This window comes from Polypterus senegalus, chromosome 4 (assembly GCF_016835505.1).
Source record: "Polypterus senegalus isolate Bchr_013 chromosome 4, ASM1683550v1, whole genome shotgun sequence".
Taxonomy (NCBI): Eukaryota; Metazoa; Chordata; class Cladistia; order Polypteriformes; family Polypteridae; genus Polypterus; species Polypterus senegalus.
In genome coordinates, this window is record NC_053157.1 from 238,189,964 (window position 1) to 238,209,310 (window position 19,347).

Genomic DNA, 19,347 nt, shown 5'->3' on the forward strand with positions numbered 1-19,347 from the left:
ACCAGACTTTTTTAACATTGGGGTTACAGAAGTGATTTTAAAAGTGAGCGGCACAGAGCCAGTGTCAAGGGATGAGTTTATTATTGTTGTAACAGTCAGGATTATGGCATGAAGGAAGGTTAAGTAGTGTGCTGGGGATGGGGTCCAGTACACAAGTAGTCGGCCTCATCTTACAAAGCAGGTTATTAACAAACGCAGATGTGACGGGTGAGAACTTAGAGTAGGAGCTGGATGGAGTGGGAAAACAGGGAGAGATATAAACAGATGATGTATTTATGATAGTTGAATTATTTAGATCTTTAATTTTTTAAAAACTGGAGGAATTCCTCACAGACTTCAGTAGAAGAGGTAGTTGGGCCAGATGTGGGTTGGAGTAGTTTATTAACTACAGAGAACAAAACCCTTGGGTTATCGTGGCCACTTTCTCATATTCTGCCATTTTCCTTTATTCTAAACATGACCTGTTTCCACTCTGTTATTAAATTGTTTCTGGTTTTCCGTACTCATCAGTGCTGATGACGAGTCTCCACATTGCTGCTCCACCTGGTCGTACTTCTTTAATCCTCTATAAAGCTAAAATTAAAGCCACTCTTTCTGTTATATTAACATACACGTGATCAATCGGCCCTCTGCCCTTATTTATCGACCCCTCGCCTCTCCGCCATATCATTTATTGCGAATGTTTGACGTTGGCTGTGGCTCACAGATCACGTCACTTACTTAACTCCTCGTAATCTGAAATGACAAACTTCATAACAAAAATAAATCAATACAATTCAAACAAGACGATATCTGCCTGGCTAGGTGGGCGGGACCACACTGATGACGTATATTTGCTTCGCCCCGTTTGCACTTTCTGCGCATGCTCCTATTCGACACTCGTGCTCAGACTTCTTTCAGGCCACAACAGCAAGCAAAGCTCCGGAAGGTGAAACAAAGCCTGACGTTCTCCTACGTGTGGGAATGCCCAGTATTGGAATTATCGCGAGCTGCTCAGGGGTTCTAAATTTGACGGGTAGCCTAACGCCCCCTGTGTTTCTTAAGTGTGGGGATCGAGCGCTTTGTTTTGTCCGCCTTTGCGGCTATCCGTTCCCTCCCGCTCTTACGTGTCCTCTGCTAACTGCGAGCAGCGCTCACTTCCAGCCGATGTGGTGGGTGAGGGCTTCCAGATTGGGGGTTGTGATGCTCTGATCATATCCATATCTCGTAAAATTCCCTTCGCCTTGTGATTTGGCGCAGGCGCATTAAATCGTCATTGCTTCCGCTGTTTTCGTGTGCTCGCACCTTTCTGCATCGGCTCGCAGTTTTTTTTTTTTGTTTGACGCATGCTCAGTGCAATCCTGCCCTGTCTACGTGCACGCGCAGCCGCTCGCTCTGCTTTCGCTGTCAATAAGTTCTGCTTTTCCGGTGGGCTGCGCATTCTTTTCTTTTTTGAGCGGAGGTCTTTCTTTGGTAGCATCAGTAAACTTTGTTAATGAGGTGTCGCTGAACGCGACTTTACATGACTTGTTCAGTCTTCATTTCTATCGGAGTGACACTCATGCTGTGCTTTATTAGGAATAAATTAAAATGTAAAATGAGATCTCATCAAGAAAGATACATGCAAAAAATTATTACTAATCCAAATTTTTGTCTCCCAACATCGCTGTACAAGAACAATTAAAAGACAAAACAATACACCGAATGTCTCACTTTCACTCTGTATGTTGGCCCTTTGCTCTTCAACATGTCGTCATGGAGTTTCCCTGTTCTGTTATTACTGGATGTGCTGCCCATCTAAGACGGGGTGAAATCTAAGGAATAAACGCAGACCTCCGCATGAACGTCTGCTGTACACCAACTATTGGAATGTATTTTGTAATGCATGTGGCAATGAAATGAATTGAATTTGTCATTCCAACATCCGGCACATCACAAGCATTTGTAGTAATAAGATGTATTGCTGTGAATTTCTGTGACGCACATCTGTTGGAATGACAAATGAAATACAGTTTGTTACTACAAATGTTTGAGATGCACCATCTGTTAGAATCTGTTTCTTATCTTGGTTTTAATAATGGAAATGCCATCTGTTTTAATGATGGAGACACGAGAAGCACCCATACACACACACACACATTTATTTTATTAAGGTCGATTGGCACTCCTCCTGGAACAGATAGGACCTTTTCCACTGTGACTAATTACATTTGATGTTGATGTTTTCTTGGAGGAAATAAGTGGATAGGACTGGCGAGCTTTGTTGGGCTGAATGGCCTGTTCTCATCTCGAGTGTTCTAATCTAATGTTCTAATTTGAACGAGAGGTACCAGTTTGTTTGGGAGACGTAGGAGCAGAATAGTCAAGGATTGTGTAAACTAGGGACTGGAGGGACATGAGGTTCAGGACGGGACAGGTTTAAAATTTCATGCGAAAGGATGAGCAATAGAGTAAAAACAAAAAAGTAAAATAAGTAACATTTATGTGTCTGTTATATGCCATCTGGTATGGGATTTGTAAAAGATGTGTGCTAATGTTTGTGGTGTGCCTCCTGTTGGAATGATAAATGCAAAGCATATGTTTGTGTTGCAGGTCATTTGGTATGGGATTCATAAAAAAGCTGCGTTAATATTTGTGACATGCCATCTGTTGGAATGACAAATGCACCGCATTTTATTTTTCTACAAATATATGTGATTCACCATTTATTGGAGTGACTAAGGTAATGCATATGTCTCAGTTATATGCCATTTGGGATGGGATTCATAAAAGCAGTGTTAATATTTGTGATATGCCGTCTGTTGGATTGACAAATGCAAAGTATTTGTCCCTGCTGTGTTTCTTTTGATGTAGGATTTGTAAAAGCAATGTTAATGTTTGTGATGTAACATCTGTTGGAATGACACAATGCATTTTATTAAACAATTGTTTTTGATGCCTCATATGTTGGAATGGAAAATGAAATGCATAGATCCCCGGTATATACTATTTGGTATGGTATTTGTAAAACAAGTGTGCTAATGTTTGTGATGTGCCACCTGTTGGAGTGTTAAATGCAATGCATATGTCCGTGTTACCTGCCATTTGGTATGGGATTCATAAAAAGTTATGTTAATATTTGTGATATGCCTTCTGTTGCAACGACAGATAAAGTGCATTTTATTACTACAAGTATCTGTTATACACCATTTATTGCAATGACAAATGTTATGCACATGTCTCAGTTATATGCCATGTGGGATGGGATTCCTAAAAGCAGTGTTAATATTTTCTGTTGGATTGACAAATGCTATGCATTTTATTATTACAAGTGTTTGTCTTGCGCCACCTGTTGGAATGACATGCAATGCATTTTATTTCTGCAATTGTTTGATATGCCATCTGTTAGAACAACAAATGCAATGTATTTGTCCCTGTTATGTTACATTTGGTGTAAGGCTTTTAATGTTGTAATGTATTCACTCTGGTGTGTGTTTAGACCATGCTATTCAAGCCAAGGATCCATTACACCTTTAGGAATTGTTCTCTCTCCATCCGTAGATTGATAGATAGATACCTTACTAATCCCAAGGGGAAATTCAAAACGATGGCAGCATTGCTACTTATTAATGTGTCTCTCTGGCATCCCATAATAACCTTGACATTTCAGTTCATGGATATTCCAACAAGAGCTCTAAAGTTCATCATGTTTCTCTCTCTCTCTCTCTCTCTTTTTCCTTCCAGTATCATAAACTAAGAGATGTTTGACTGAACATTCAGAGGAGCCATTGAGTCACACAAGCACCGAGAAGACGTCCGTAGAGGTGAAAGAGAAGAGGAGAAGTGGGAGGCGTTCATCTTGAATGTGTCAGAACAGACACTGAGGTGTTCAGTCAACGACAATGGTGGGTATTCACACGGCAGGATGAGCCATTTGACACGGGATTCAGTGTTAATGTCTGTGGTGCGCCATCTGTTGAAAGGACATGCAATGCATGTGTCTCTGTTATATGCCATTTGGTATGGGATTCATAAAAGCTGTGTTAATATTTGTGGTGCACCATCTGTTGGAATGATAAATACAATGCATTTCAGTACTATAAATGTTTGTGATATGCAGTCTGATAGAAATGACAAATGCAATGCATGTGTCTCTATTTTATGCCATTTGGTGTTTGGTGATTCATAAAAGCAGAGTTAATATTTGCGATGCACCATCTGTTGGAATGACAAATACAATGCCTGTTATTATTACAAATGTCTGTGATGCACCATTTGTTGGAATGAGAAGTTCAGTGCATAAGCAGCATGCTGTGTAAAGGAGGGACTAACCTTGAGAGGGTGCCAGCCCATCACTGTGAACACTCCGGTGTCACCAGTCACTTGTGTGCTCAGATTAAAGTGGGATTGATGATGTTGTGTTAGTTTTAGAGGAGGGCAAAGGGGATTCTGTGTGTGATGATAATGGCACCTCCATTGTGAAGCTGGGAATTCCACTAATAGTGGAGTCAGATATTTAGAAAGTGAAGAGGAGAAGTGTGAGGAGTTCATCTTGATCACGGTTTCATTCATTTCAAGGGTACAGTGGACGTGGGCAGTATGGGGTGCAAAGCAGGAACCAACCCTGAAGGGGATGCCAGTCCATCACAGGACACACTCATTCCATCGCAGTCAGTGCAGAGTTTATCTTGAACATGAATCAGGTCAGTCAACATGGTGTGGGTATACACACAGAAAGGTGAGCCGTAGTCCTGTTGGTATAAAACCACCAGTTTAGGAACTGTTAGCCACCCCACCATTATGACTGCCACTTCATTCATTTTAGAGTTACAGTGTAAAGCATGAGGTGCAAGGCAAGGGAGAGCCAGTCCATCACAAGACACACTCAGCCATCACAGTCAGGGCAGAGTCCATCTCAGACACTGAGCAGGTCAGTTAACATGGTGATTATTCACACATGGTGGTGAGCCACAGAACAGTAGATTTAAAACCACTAGTCTCTGAACTGGTAGCCACTCTTCCATTAAGAAAGCCACTTCACTCAGTTTAGGGTTACAGTGGACATGAGAAACATGGGGTGTAAGGCAGGAACAGACCTGGAGGGTGCGCCAGTCCATCACAGGACACACTTGGCCATCCCAGTCAGTGCAGAGTTCATCTTGAACACTGAGCAGGTCTGTTAACATGGCGGGTATTCACACAGCAAGGTGAGCCTTCAGGTACAAACCCACCAGTTCAGGCCATCCCTCCATTATGACGGCCCCTTAATTCTTTGAGGGCTGAATTATTTTTTCCAAAAAACTCAGTTTTCTGAAAAGCATACAAAGCTATGGTTTCACATTTAAGTCAAGATAAGACGTCTGTTGCTATGGCTGCTGTTGGCACATGTTTGGCATCTCTGGCAGCAGTGGCTGCATGGGGGCACCTCGATGGTCAGCAGGAATGCACGTTGGGCCAGCTGCTTGGCTGCCTTGCACAGCAGGTGGCTGGGTGGCAGTGGCGGTTGACACAATATGATTTGTACCACTTGCCATCATAAGTGGTGGTCCTCAAAGGCAAACGTTGCTGTTGGCGCACCAGCAACACGAAAGTCTTCAGTGCCACTATCAGCTGGAGACTGATCAGAAGATGCTGGTACCTCACTTTCATTTCTGATATCCATCTCCAGATCACTTGCATCAAACTCGGAGTCCGACAAGTAAGATTCAATGGAATTACGTAAAATGTCCATGGAGTATTTTGCTTGGCACATTTTCCTTGCTGTCTCACCAGATTTCGGTGCCATTTTAGAGGTAGTTTTCTCTTTGCTACTCATGCACACTTAGGGACTCGAGGTTAAATTAGCAAAGCTATGTAACTTTATTGCTAGCAAAGAGAGTCAAACTAAAATGGAAGGGTGAGTTTTGTTGCAGTTTATAGCTGATTACCATCCCATGCTTCTGAATTTTGACAAATGTTGACATCAGCCCTGAAAGAGTTAATTGAGTTCTGGGTTTCTTTGACCACAAGCAGCATGGGGTGGGAGATAAGAAGTAACCTGTAGAGGGTGCCAGTGCACCACAGGACCCACTCGGCCATCACTGGTCAGATTATTGTTGAACCCACTTGTGTTTTATGATGTAGGAGAATAAGTGGAGGACTGACAGCAAAACTTCTGCTCACGTGTGACCAGCAGAGAATGAGAAACGAGCCTTCAGAAGATGTGTGGAAAATGAAGTGTGAGTGGGATAACCCGGTGGGAATGTCAGATGGGTTTGTCGTTGTGTTTACCAGTTGTAGACTTTAATACTGTGTGGGGCTCGGAGCAGGAAGGGTAAGATGAGGACAGAGTGGTGCTGAGTGCTGCTGCTTGATGATTCCAGCATCCTGGGTTCAAATCCCAGTCACGGTCCCAGTTTGTGTGTTCCCCTCTGAAGGTCTTCCTCCATTCTGTATGTGATGGTTATAAAACATGTGAGGTCTCACTGGGGACAGCAGGTGGACAAAACAAGAATGAGGGTGATAACCGCACTTTAGTCAGACCTGAAGGAGGCTGAGGACCTGGAAAAGAAAACCCGATGTGAAAATCAGAATCGTGATAAAGTCAGGGAGGAAAAGATCTGAAGATGATAAAATCAAAGGGCTTTAATTTGTTACTGTTTTTAAGGCACAGTCTGCGATCTCCAAAGCTGGCAAGTTTGTGGTGCCAACTGAAGTAGCGTTGTGTAAAAGACGCCACAGTGTGCAGACTCTGAAGATGACTCGCCCGTCACGTCACAGCAGTTGCTCATAATATCAGTTAACATAATAAAAATCCAAAATGGCGCTGCAGTATCTTAAACCAAACTTTTTGATAAAACACAACTATAAAGGAGATACCCAACCTGAAATGTTACTTGACACGCCCAACCTGTTGTGAACTGGCGACACTCATGTAGTGAAAAGCATGTGTCGCTTCCAAGAACATCCACAGGACCATCCAGGACCTTCACTGACATGAAATGGTTCACGATGAGCAGGGTGTGAATTTATAAACTCTGCTCCTCTTTCCCTGTTCTTGTCTTTGTCTTGCTAAGCTGGACATGCTCTCCATATCAAGAAGGTTTTCATTTCAGAGAGCTTCTTAAGCTGAAACGGAAGTTTCACAGCATTTCAGATCTCTCATGAAAAGCTCATTTAGTTCGCTCGTCTTTCATTTAGTTAACCCTGAATCACGCTCGTTGTTTTTGACGACTTTATGAATTCATTCTGTCTCTTTTAATTTCACAGGGACCCTCCTTCCTTCTTCTCATTTCCACGTGAGTGAGGTGACTAATGGCCCGGGGCTTCCCAGGTGAGAAGGGGGGTCTTAGAAGAGAAGAACAGACAGTTGGGGTTCAGAGAAGAGTTTTACACGGAGCATGGCCTCGGTCAAACAGGAAGGCATGGACCAACAACCGGCACACATTAAAGAAGAGGACTGTGAGTCGGGTGCACCAGAGGGTGTGTGCGTGAAGGTGGAGGACTGCGAAGAAAGCATTTGCGTTTTTAAAGAAGAGGAGTGCAAGGAGGAGTCTGCTGAGGTTAATGTCGAGGACCTGAAAGATTTCTCATTTGGCCTTGCACTGCAAAAACGTGAAGCTGGCCCCATTTTCAAGCAAGATGTGTGTGAAGAATCTCTTTCCAATTTGCAGCCCTGGGTCACTAATACTAGACAACTGGCTACGGTGGAGATTTCTGTGCAAGTAAAATCTGAGTTATCGGAACGTGAGGAGAAAATTACTGAAGGAGGCGGAAGAAAAGCAGAAGAGCAGCTGGGAAAAAGTAAGTCATGCGATTAAATAGAACAGGAACTTTACAAATTCTAACAGGGGCTCTGTTGGCGAGTCAGTAGATTGAAATAAGAGTGGGAGTCGTGATTTGATTGAATTGGAATAAAGACCCCAGAGCATGTTCATTTTAAAAAAAAATATATAATAATTTGGAAAAGTTTGGGTGAATGCATAAAAATCTAAAGTGACCAGCACATGACTTCTACTACACCAACCTGTGATGTTTGCTAGGCCAATATCATTATATTTAATGTAAATGACAGTAAAAGTCATATTTTAATATAACATCTCCATGTCTTAAATTGTGTTACACCTAACAGCAACATTTATTTCTGTAGCATACTCTCATACAAGGATTGAAGCTCAAAGTTAAGACTCAGATGTCCACAAAAAAAAAATTCTATATAACTAAAATATAATCCTTGCTCTAGTGCACTTAACTGGAGCGATTTTACTCAAGCCAGTGGGTTTCTGTCATTTTCCAATGCTGTGCCCACCTTCCTATCGACTCACTGGCTCTCTTTTGGTTGTCGTGTCCTGACCTCCTCATAGACATTTACTCTGTAAAATGGATTCCTAGGAGTTTCCCCCACTCACAATCCTCTTGTTAATCTGATTATTATATAAAACACATCTATAAAATATGTTGGGGGAAAGTCAGTTATTTGTTGTACACTTTGGGCTTACAAACATACCATAATACTCTTAAGTACAATTGATCCAATTGAAGGTTTTGGGGACGGAGGCCGAAGTCCATCTTAGCAGTATGAGACATGAGGTGCCAGTCCATCTCCAGGCCCATTCAACCGCACAGTCACACGGTGTCACTTCCCGAGTCACCTGGGGCCACAAGTATAACGCCGTGCGTAGAACTCATACTTTAACATGGCGTGCGGACAAAAGCGGAAAATGTGCTTACGCACACAAAAATCCAAATTCATAAATCTGTGCATTTGCCAACTTCCACGTTCTTCGGCTCCATAAATCCCGGTCAGCGTGAAAAGTAACACAAGTGAACACGCCTGCCGCCACTCCTCAAACTCCTCCCAGAATCCCGCCTCTTTGAATATGCAAATTAATATAAATAGCCCTTAAGCTCAGTGATCTGTGAAATGGGAAAAGCACAGGGGGAATGTCAAGTGGAGTCAAAGAAAAATTTACTATTTGTTGGTTTAAACAGTGGAATAAACAACTGAAGGAAGTCGATTGAGTGACATAGCGTGTCGGGGAAACTCGACAACTCAAGTTCACAAAGTCACACAGTGCCCGAAATTAATAAGGAGTTGTGAAAGTCGCCGTGAAAAGGGGAATCATAGCCCACCGTCTGAGTGTCATATGAAAGACTATTAAGGTACAGACATAAAAACAATAGGCACACAGTGGGGAAAAACACGAAATGTCGACTTTAATCTCGACATTTCCACTTTAATCACGTAGTTTATTTTGTCATTAAAGTAGAACATCATAAACTTCATCTTAAAATCGTTTAATTAACCAGTTTCTCAAATCCCATCGTAACTAAAGTAGCACATTAAATGCTTTGTTTTGTATTTGATCTTCTATGTGCTCTGTGTGTGTGAATCACTACTTGCTTCTTAAACCGGCTCTCTTCCTCCAACTGGACACAGAGTCCATTACATTCGTGATATTACAGCTCTCTGAATAACTAAAATACTGAGATGTATACGTGATATCATTTTCATGATGATAGGAGATAAAGCACGTTATTAAACATGGGAACACAATGGTGCAGTGATTGTTCATGTCTCACACAAGATGCTTGCTGCGCCGTGTGTGACCTTCGATGAAATACTTTATTGTAGCAGTCCTGTCTCTTTCAAATGTACTGACCTCCAATTCCTGTCCTGACTTTTCTTTCTCCAAATACCCAATCGTCACACAATCAGCTCTGTAATAGACGTTAAGCTATCTGTTTGCTTACAATGACGATTCTTCAAAACTTTTAAGGAATATTGAAATATCTTCATAGTACGTGTTTAATTATTCTGTCCGTCTATCCTTACAATGTTGCGTCAGCCCAGCAAGAATACAGCGCGAGGCAGGAACAATACGTGAACGGAGTGCCAGTGACTCGCTAGCACTGCAGCACTGTGTTCTCACATGTTTAATTATTAACAATATAGATTATATAAATGAAGTTAAAGTTTTATCTGTATAATATAATCAACATATTTTGCTGCATTTCATCTTATAAATGATATTGTCATCATATATAAATACGTGCTTTATAAAGTGGTGCAGGTTGTGTAATATTATAACTGTAGTTCAAGTTTCCAGTGAGGTGATTGTACTTATAAGTCCAGACAGTTCTAGAAGGAGCACTTGATGGACTGATGGAGTGCGTTTAGAGTTCTTGTGATGAAACTGTTTGTGAACCGCGAGGTCCGTACAGGAAAGGCTCTGAAGTGTTAGTCGTATGAGAAGGCTGCTGCTGTGATTCACACTCAGATACAGTGATATAAATACTCTGAGTGGTGCAGTGAGAGTGATATGAAAAAAGATGATCCACTGTGGCAACTCCTAACAGGAGCAACTGAAAGAAGAAGAAGGAGGAGTGAGAGTAACAACACTAAAGCAGTTATGGTATTTAGAATATTTGACCATTCTGTGGTCCATTATATTGTTACAAGTTAATTACAATCAGATGCATTAAACTAATAAACATCCATCCATCCATCCATCCATCCATCCATCCTCTTCCGCTTATCCGAGGTCGGGTCGCGGGGCAGCAGCTTAAGCAGAGAGGCCCAGACTTCCCTCTCCCGGCCACTTCTTCCAGCTCTTCGGGAGAATCCCAAAGGCGTTCCCAGTCCAGCCAGGAGACATAGTCCCTCCAGCGTGTCCTGGGTCTTTCCCGGGGCCTCCTCCCGGTTGGACTTGCCCAGAACACCTCACCAGGGAGGCGTCCAGGAGGCATCCTGATCAGATGCCGAGCCACCTCATCTGACTCCTCTCGATGCGTAGGAGCAGCGGCTCTACTCTGAGCCCCTCCCGGATGACTGAGCTTCTCACCCGATCTTTAAGGGAAAGCCCAGACACCCTGCGGAGGAAACTCATTTCAGCCGCTTGTATTCGCGATCTCGTTCTTTCGGTCACTACCCATAGCTCATGACCATAGGTGAGGGTAGGACGTAGATCGACTGGTAAATTGAGAGCTTTGCCTTACGGCTCAGCTCCTTTTCACCACGACAGACCGATGCAGAGCCGCATCACTGCGGATGCCACGATCCGCCTGTCGATCTCACGCTCCATTCTTCCCTCACTCGTGAACAAGACCCCGAGATTCTTGAACTCCTCCACTTGGGGCAGGATCTCTCCCCAACCCTGAGAGGGCACTCCACCCTTTTCCGGCTGAGGACCATGCTCGGATTTGGAGGTGCTGATTCTCATCCCAGCCGCTTCACACTCAGCTGCGAACCGATCCAGAGAGCTGAAGATCACGGCCTGATGAAGCAAACAGGACAACATCATCTGCAAAAGCAGTGACCCAATCCTGAGTCCACCAAACCGGACCCCTTCAACACCCTGGCTGCGCTAGAAATTCTGTCCATAAAAGTTATGAACAGAATCGGTGACAAAGGGCAGCCCTGGCGGAGTCCAACTCTCACTGGAAGCGGGCTCGACTTACTGCGGCAATGCGGACCAAGCTCTGACACGGTTGTACAGAGACCGAACAGCTCTTATCAGGGGTCCGGTACCCCATACTCCCGAGCACCCCCACAGGATTCCCGAGGGACACGGTCGAATGCCTTTTCCAAGTCCACAAAACACATGTAGACCGGTCGGGCAAACTCCCATGCACCCTCCAGGACTCTGCTAAGGGTGAAGAGCTGGTCCACTGTTCCGCGACCAGGGCCGAAAACCACACTGTTCCTCCTGAATCCGAGGTTCACTATCCGGCGGACCCTCCTCTCCAGAACCCCAATAGACTTTTCCAGGGAGGCTGAGGAGTGTGATCCCTCTATAGTTGGAACACACCCTCCGGTCCCCTTTTAAAGAGGGGACCACCACCCCGGTCTGCCAATCCAGAGGCACTGTCCCGATGTCCATGCGATGTTGCAGAGAGTGTCAACCAAGACAGTCCTACAACATCCAGAGCCTTAAGGAACTCGGTATCTCATCCACCCCGGGGCCCTGCCACCAAGGAGTTTTTGACCACCTCGGTGACTTCAGTCCCAGAGATGGGAGAGCCCACCTCAGAGTCCCCAGGCTCTGCTTCCTCATGGAAGGCATGTTAGTGGGATTGAGGAGGTCTTGAAGTACTCCTCCCACCGACCCACAGCGTCCCGAAGTGAGGTCAGCAGCGCACCATCCCCACCATATACGGTGTTGACACTGCACTGCTTCCCCCTCCTGAGACGCCGGACGGTGGACCAGAATCTCCTCGAAGCCGTCCGAAAGTGTTCTCCATGGCCTCTCCAAACTCCTCCCATGCCCGAGTTTTGCCTCAGCAACAACGAAGCCGCGCTTGGCCTGCGGTACCTATCAGCTGCCTCCAGAGACCCACAGGACAAAAAGTCCTATAGGACTCCTTCTTCAGCTTGACGGCATCCCTCACGCGGTGTCCACCAGCGGGTTGGGGATTGCCGCCACGACAGGCACCGACCACCTTGCGGCCACAGCTCCGGTCAGCCGCCTCAACAATAGAGGCACGGAACATGGCCCATTCGGACTCAATGTCCCCCACCTCCCTCGGGACGTGGTTGAAGTTCTGCGGAGGTGGGAGTTGAAGCTACTTCTGACAGGGGACTCTGCCAGCCGTTCCCAGCAGACCCTCACAACACGTTTGGGCCTACCAGGTCTGACCGGCATCTTCCCCCACCATCGAAGCCAACTCACCACCAGGTGGTGATCAGTTGACAGCTCCGCCCCTCTCTTCACCCGAGTGTCCAAGACATATGGCCGCAAGTCCGACGACACGACCACAAAGTCGATCATCGACCTGAGGCCTAGGGTGTCCTGGTGCCAAGTGCACATATGAACACCCTTATGCTTGAACATGGTGTTCGTTATGGACAATCCATGATGAGCACAGAAGTCCAATAACAAAACACCGCTCGGGTTCAGATCGGGGGGGCCATTCCTCCCAATCACGCCCTTCCAGGTCTCACTGTCATTGCCCACGTGAGCATTGAAGTCTCCCAGCAAAACTAGGGAATCCCCAGAAGGTATGCCCTCTAGCAACCCCTCCAGAGACTCCAAAAAGGGTGGATACTCCAAACTAGTGCTCGGTGCATATGCACAAACAACAGTCAGGACCCTTCCCCCCCACCCGAAGGCGGAGGGAGGCCACCCTCTTGTCCACCGGGGTAAACCCCAATGCACAGGCTGCGAGTCGGGGGGCAATAAGTATGCCCACACCTGCTCGGCACCTCTCACCAAGGGCAACTCCAGAGTGGTAGAGAGTCCAGCCCCTCTCAAGGAGATTGGTTCCAGAGTCCAAGCTGTGCGTCGAGGTGAGTCCGACTATATCTAGCCGGAACCTCTCGACCTCGCGCACTAGCTCAGGCCCCTTCCCTTCAGAGAGGTGACATTCCACGTCCCAAGAGCCAGTTTCTGTAGCCGAGGATCAGACCGCCAAGGTCCCCGGCTCCGGCCGCCACCCAACTCACACTGCACCCGACCTCCTTGGCCCCTCCCATAGGAACTAATAAACAATATGCGGTTAATTTCAGTGTATTTCTAAAGCCGCGTCAGGGATGTGGATCTGAAAAAGAAAAGGTAACCACACAGGAACAGTAGCACTGCTTTGACGCTGAGTGCCGCAAGTCTGCAAAACCGAGCAGAGAACTTGCATAAGACAAGGTATGAGCTACCGTGGAAAAGTGCGTGGCTTTATACCAAGTGTAGGTTTTATACATCGAGATTTGAACGTGGAAGCGGGCGTACGCAACATTTTTTTGCGTACGCACTGTTTATGCATGAGGCCCGAGATCACCCAACCTGCATGTTCTTGCGTATATGAGAACAGATTTGACGTACCTTGAGTAAGACCCATAAGGACTTGGAAAGACCGTACAAAGTCCACATGGACAACAATGGAGTGTAGGATTTGACCTCAGAACATTTGAACAATCAGGCAGCTGTGTTAAACGCATAGCGTTCACACTTCAAGTGCATGTGTTTTCATTTATTTTTACTTTTAGTAGAGATTAAGTTCTTAAAGCATATTAATATTAGTAAGTAAATCTCAACAAAACAATTAAAACCTCAACTTCAAGTCTACGTTGTATTTACTGATCATCTGCCCCCCCCAGTCCACCTCTGTTCTTCTGCATTGCATCAGAATTGAGGTGTTTGTGAGCCGTTACGCAGGAATTAGACAAAGCTCTGAGGAGTCCATCATTGAAGTGGGCTCCTCCACTGCAGGGTCCTGTTAAAGATTAAGAGGACAGAAATGAGAGGAACAATAAGAAAATGAGACATTTGGGGACGGTGAAAATAACTAAAAGTGAGGGAGCAAAAGTGACCACCAGACATAGAGGGGCTTGAACTTGAGTCTGGGTGAATCTACTTGAAGTATCAACTTCATGACCTCCTTCTCTTATCAGATCTCCTTCCAGTCCCCCCATTTTTCTTAACCTGAAGTCTGACAGCTTTGATCTCAGCCCAAGAATGGATGCCAGTCCACTGCAGGGCACTCTGGCACACACATCACCACTCAGTTTCACCTGACAATCATTACCAGAGTAGCTATGGTGAGAACCAGGGCGGTGTGGTGTACAGTGATCCCCCGCCTATCGGTGAAGTTACATTCCAGACCCACCTGCGATAGGTGAAAATCCACAATATAGAAAGACCACAATTTTTTTTTTTATAGTTTAAGCCTTAAATACCCCTCCCACATGCTTTAAATACATGAAAACTTATTAAAACGCACTTTATAAACACATATGTGAATGTCGGGCTGAGGATATGAGTAACATCTCTCTATTATAAAACATTTTAACTTCAGGCAAGACAAGGCAGTGAGACAGGTTAAGAGCTGCTGTACAGGCTTTTTAAATGATTGACACGCAGAGCGACAAGCTGAAAAAGCATCTTGGCAGACGCAGCACAAAGCCTCCACAAAGTCCACTTCTCCTCAGTCTGCTATCATCTCTGCAAGGGGGTTTTTAGCGAAGCCATCGTGACCAGATCCGATGATCCGAGCACTTTTCCTTAGCGTGCGTTCAGCCATCACACACACCCCCAATATCTGAACGCACAGAGCAAACAGAACAGCAATCCTGGCAGAAGCAGCACAAAGCCAGCAGCTGATCTGTCCACTTCTGCTTAGCGTGCTTTCAGACCCCACCCTTCAGAACGCGGGGAGCGTTATAAGTGCAGCGAGAAAGAGATTTAACCACACCCGGGGCAGGAAAAAAAGGAAAAATGTTGTTTTTACAAAAGTTTTAAAGTAAAAATGAAAATAATGCATATGTAACAATTCCCATGACAAATAACAATCTCTTTGAATTGTATGTCCGGTAAACCAAACGAGGGGGTGGGCGAGTGAAGCCCCTTAGTGATAATAATAGTATTAATTAATCTGCGATGTAGTGGGGGCATGACAACTGAATCGCGATAGAGCGGGGGGTTACTATAGTGGGAAAGGCTTCAAACCCTGAGGTTGTGGGTTCAAATCGCATGACTGGCACCACTCGGTGACCCTGAGCAGTCACTTCACCTGCCTGAGCTGCAGTTGGAAAAACAAAAAGCAATGGAACCAATTCTACCATAAATGTTGTAAGTCGCCCTGGATAAAGGCATGAGCCAAATAAATAAATGGAAATGTAAGAGACTCAAAACTTCCTGGAAGATAAACTATATACAGTATAAATGATACAGTTTACAGCACTTCCTTTGATTTAACGTGAAATACTCCTCTGCAGATAGAATGCAGTTGTCCCAACACTTCTTCAATTCCTGGAAACGTTTCCTGTTCTCCTCTCCTCCGGTTACTTTTCTTCCCAGATTTCTTCTACGGTAGCAAATCCTCTTCCCTTCACTCTTAATTTAAATTTTGGGATCAAAACAAAGTCCCCATTAGTGACACCTGGCCAATGTAGGGGTGCGCAAATCAACAATCACGTTGTTTTTAGTCGAATCGTGTTCTGTACAGGCTGGCCGTCATGATACGACGCCGCTGCTTCAGGCGTTTATTCCCTGATGTTAACCTGCAAACGACTCAGCAGTACAGTGTAATGTTGCTGCTTGCCAATAGAAATCTTTATCAGTAACTCAGTTATTGTCAACAGACGTGATCATCGTCGTCTTGGCGTTCCTAATGACCCGGCACTCATTTATTCAGCTTGAATTTGAAAATCACAAGAAGACTGAAGGGTAAATGTCAGAAATCTGCTCTCGGTCTAATCTGCATGATGCCACTTGGCGGGCTGACTAATGAGACTGTAGGCACACGACACTGAGTGGCATAGTCAATAACTACACGCTACTCCCACACTAGTGACTCATTCTGAGAATTTTGGGTCCCCACACCCCAGTGTAGCTTTGGGATATGAAAAGCAAGACAACAGGAGAAGATACAAAGTCCATACACACAGAGTGGCCGAGCAGGAAGGGCACCTCAGTGTGAGGCAGCAACTCCTGCCACTGTGCTGCCACTTTCTTACAGTATTGAATTGGTTTAAAAACATTAAACTGTACTGTTTGTGTCATTGCAGATTTACAGGAGAAAGGCAGCATCTCCGCATCTTCATTTGCTCAGACCTCTCTCCTGGACTATGAGAAGGTGAAGAAACCAACAAGTGGATCAGAGAACTTGACCCCAGCCTCTTCCCAGTGTAGTTCACTTCATGCTACTACAGTAACACAGACCGAAGCCATCACAACTTCTCAACAAGAAGTGAGTAAACACATCCAAGTTCAAACTGGAGAAAAACTTCACTGTTGTTTGGAATGTGGCAAACGATTCTTACACAGAAGTAGCCTACATAAGCATAAGAAGCTTCACACTGGTGAAAAACCTTTTAGTTGTGCTGAATGTGGCAAACGATTCTATGACAGTAGTGGTTTACGGGAGCACACACGAACTCACACTGGAGAGAAACCATATGTCTGTTCTGAATGTGGGAAGAGGCTCTCCTACAGTAGCAGTTTTCGGAAGCACAAGCGCACTCATACTGGAGAGAAGCCATACGTCTGCTCTAAATGTGGCAAACGCTTTTCCAGCAATACTGCTCTTTTTAATCATGCCAAAATTCATGCAGGAGAAACACCTGAATGTGACAAGCAAGACTCAGCCCGTAATGACCTTCATGTTCTTGAAGGAACCCGTCCAAGTGAGAAACCTCATAGCTGTTCTGAGTGTGGGAAACATTTCTCAGACAGCATCAGTCTTAACAGACACCTGACAATTCATACTGGAAAGACTCTCCATTCTTGTCCAGATTGTGGCAAGCAATTCTCATTACTCGATCATCTTCAGAGGCACTCACGAATCCATACTGGAGAAAAACCCCATTGTTGTCCAGAATGTGGGAAAAGATTCTTAAAAATACACAATCTTAAATGTCATATCAGAATTCATACTGGAGAGAAGCCGTATGTCTGTTCTGAATGTGGAAAAAGCTATAAAAGCAAGAGTAGTCTTCACAAACATACCAGAAGTCATACTGGAGAGAAACCTTATTGTTGCCCTGAATGTGGCAGACACTTCTCACAAGCAAGCTATCTTCAACGCCACAGCAGAATTCACACCGGAGAGAAACCTCATTGTTGTTTGGAATGTGGCAAGCGATTCATACATCTCCCTAGTCTTCATAATCATAGACAAATTCATACTGGAGAGAAGCCTCATTGTTGTTCAGCATGCGGGAAGAGATTCTTTAAAAGATGTCACCTTCAACGGCATGTCCGAATTCATACTGGAGAAAAACCTTATTGTTGTTCTGATTGTGGTAAGCAATTCTCAAGCAGCAGTAACCTTTATTGCCATGAAAGAATTCATACTGGTGAGAAACGTCATGGCTGTTCTGAATGTGGCAAGTATTTTTCGAAAAACACCACTCTTAATACCCACATGAGAATTCACACTGGAGAGAAACCCTATGGTTGTTCAGAATGTGGCAAACGATTCTCACAAATAAACGGTCTTCAGAACCACATAAGATTTCACCATACTGGAGAAAAACCTTTTTCTTGCTCGGAGTGTGGGAAACGTTTCTGTGACAGCAGCAGTCTTCTAAGGCATGCGCAAATTCACACTGGGGAGAAGCCATATTGCTGTTCTGAATGTGGAAAAAGGTTCATGTGCAGTAGCAACTTAAGGAGGCACGCACAGACTCATACTGGAGAGAAAATGTTTTGCTGTCCTGAATGTGGAAAACGATTTTCTTTCAATAGCAGCTTAATGAGACACAAACAAATTCATAGAGGAAAACCTGTTGTAAATGTGGCAGTGAATTTTTCCACTGACCCTACAAACACAGAAAAAGTGAAGGAAGACGTCATTGCTGTTCCAAATTATGATGATAATTCTCATTTAAAGTAGTTGACAAGTAGGCTGGAATTCACAGCAGAGAGAAGGCTTATGGGGATGAATGTGGTAAATGGTGCTTAGTTGTAAGGTTACCATTGGGGAGATTTTTTCCTGTTGTCTGAAATATGGAAAATGATTCCCACACAGCAGAAGTCTTTATAAACCTTGAAGATTTTTTTTTTTTTACTGTGAGGATATCTTATTTTTATCCTGGTTGTGGTAAATGATTCTTAGGCAATCAGTGGCATTCGTAGCCATGAATACTGGTGCTAAACCCCATAGCTGCTCTAATATGTCAAGCGACTCTCCTCCATCAGCTTTCTTTGGGAGCACAGAAGAGTTACCACTGAAACCAACAACAACAACCTTTATTTCTATAGCACATTTTCATACAAATAATGGAGCACAAAGTGCTTTACATGATGAAGAAATGAGAACATAAGAATTAAAATAAGACAACACTAATTAACATAGAATAAAAGTAAGGTCCGATGGCCAGGGAGGACAGAAAAAACAAAATAAACTCCAGACGGCTGGAGAGAAAAAAATAAAATCTGCAGGGGTTCAGAGGTCAGGAGACCACCCAGCATCCTCTGGGCATTCTACCTAATATAAATGAAACAGTCATCTTTGTATTTAGAGTTCTCATGGAAGGACTTGATGATGATGGTCATGTAGACTTCTGGCCTTTAATCCATCAATGTAGGAAAATCATGGTGCATTGATTAGGTGGTGGCCACCACAGAAAACCGGGAATAGAAACAGAAGAGAGAGTAGGGGTCAGTACGGATTTTAGAGCCAACATGAATAGTTATGATAATAAATTGAATATACAGAGCATCAGTATTAAAATAAAGTTATTGGAAGGCCAAGTTAAAGTAATGAGTTTTCAGCAGTGTTTTAAAGTGATCCACCCTATCAGCCTGGTGAATTCCTACTGGCAGGCTATTCCAGATTTTAGGTGCATAACAGCAGAAGGCCGCCCGCCTCACCACTTCTTTTAAGTTTTATTTATTTATTTATTTTTATTTACCTTTATTTAACCAGGCAAGACAGATTAAGAACATGTTTCTTATTTACAACTGTGGCCTTAAG

The 19,347-nt window shown here is 44.3% G+C and overlaps 1 protein-coding gene across 4 annotated transcripts; it reads left to right on the top strand.

The window, feature by feature from the left end:
• The first annotated feature begins 878 nt into the window (after nt 1-878).
• Nucleotides 879-18,669, top strand: LOC120528220 (zinc finger protein 260-like). 4 transcript variants are annotated; one of them, XM_039752323.1, is made up of 5 exons: nt 879-928; nt 2,572-2,701; nt 3,703-3,863; nt 7,207-7,740; nt 16,436-18,669. In XM_039752323.1, the coding sequence occupies exons 4-5, from the start codon at nt 7,338-7,340 to the stop codon at nt 18,262-18,264; spliced, it is 2,232 nt and encodes a 743-aa protein (XP_039608257.1). In that variant the 5' UTR covers nt 879-928; nt 2,572-2,701; nt 3,703-3,863; nt 7,207-7,337; the 3' UTR covers nt 18,265-18,669. The 4 variants fall into 4 exon arrangements, with proteins under 4 accessions (XP_039608257.1, XP_039608259.1, XP_039608256.1 ...); XM_039752322.1 differs by having other exon boundaries at nt 893-1,015; XM_039752325.1 differs by lacking the exon at nt 2,572-2,701 and having other exon boundaries at nt 883-928.
• The last annotated feature ends 678 nt before the right edge of the window (nt 18,670-19,347 follow it).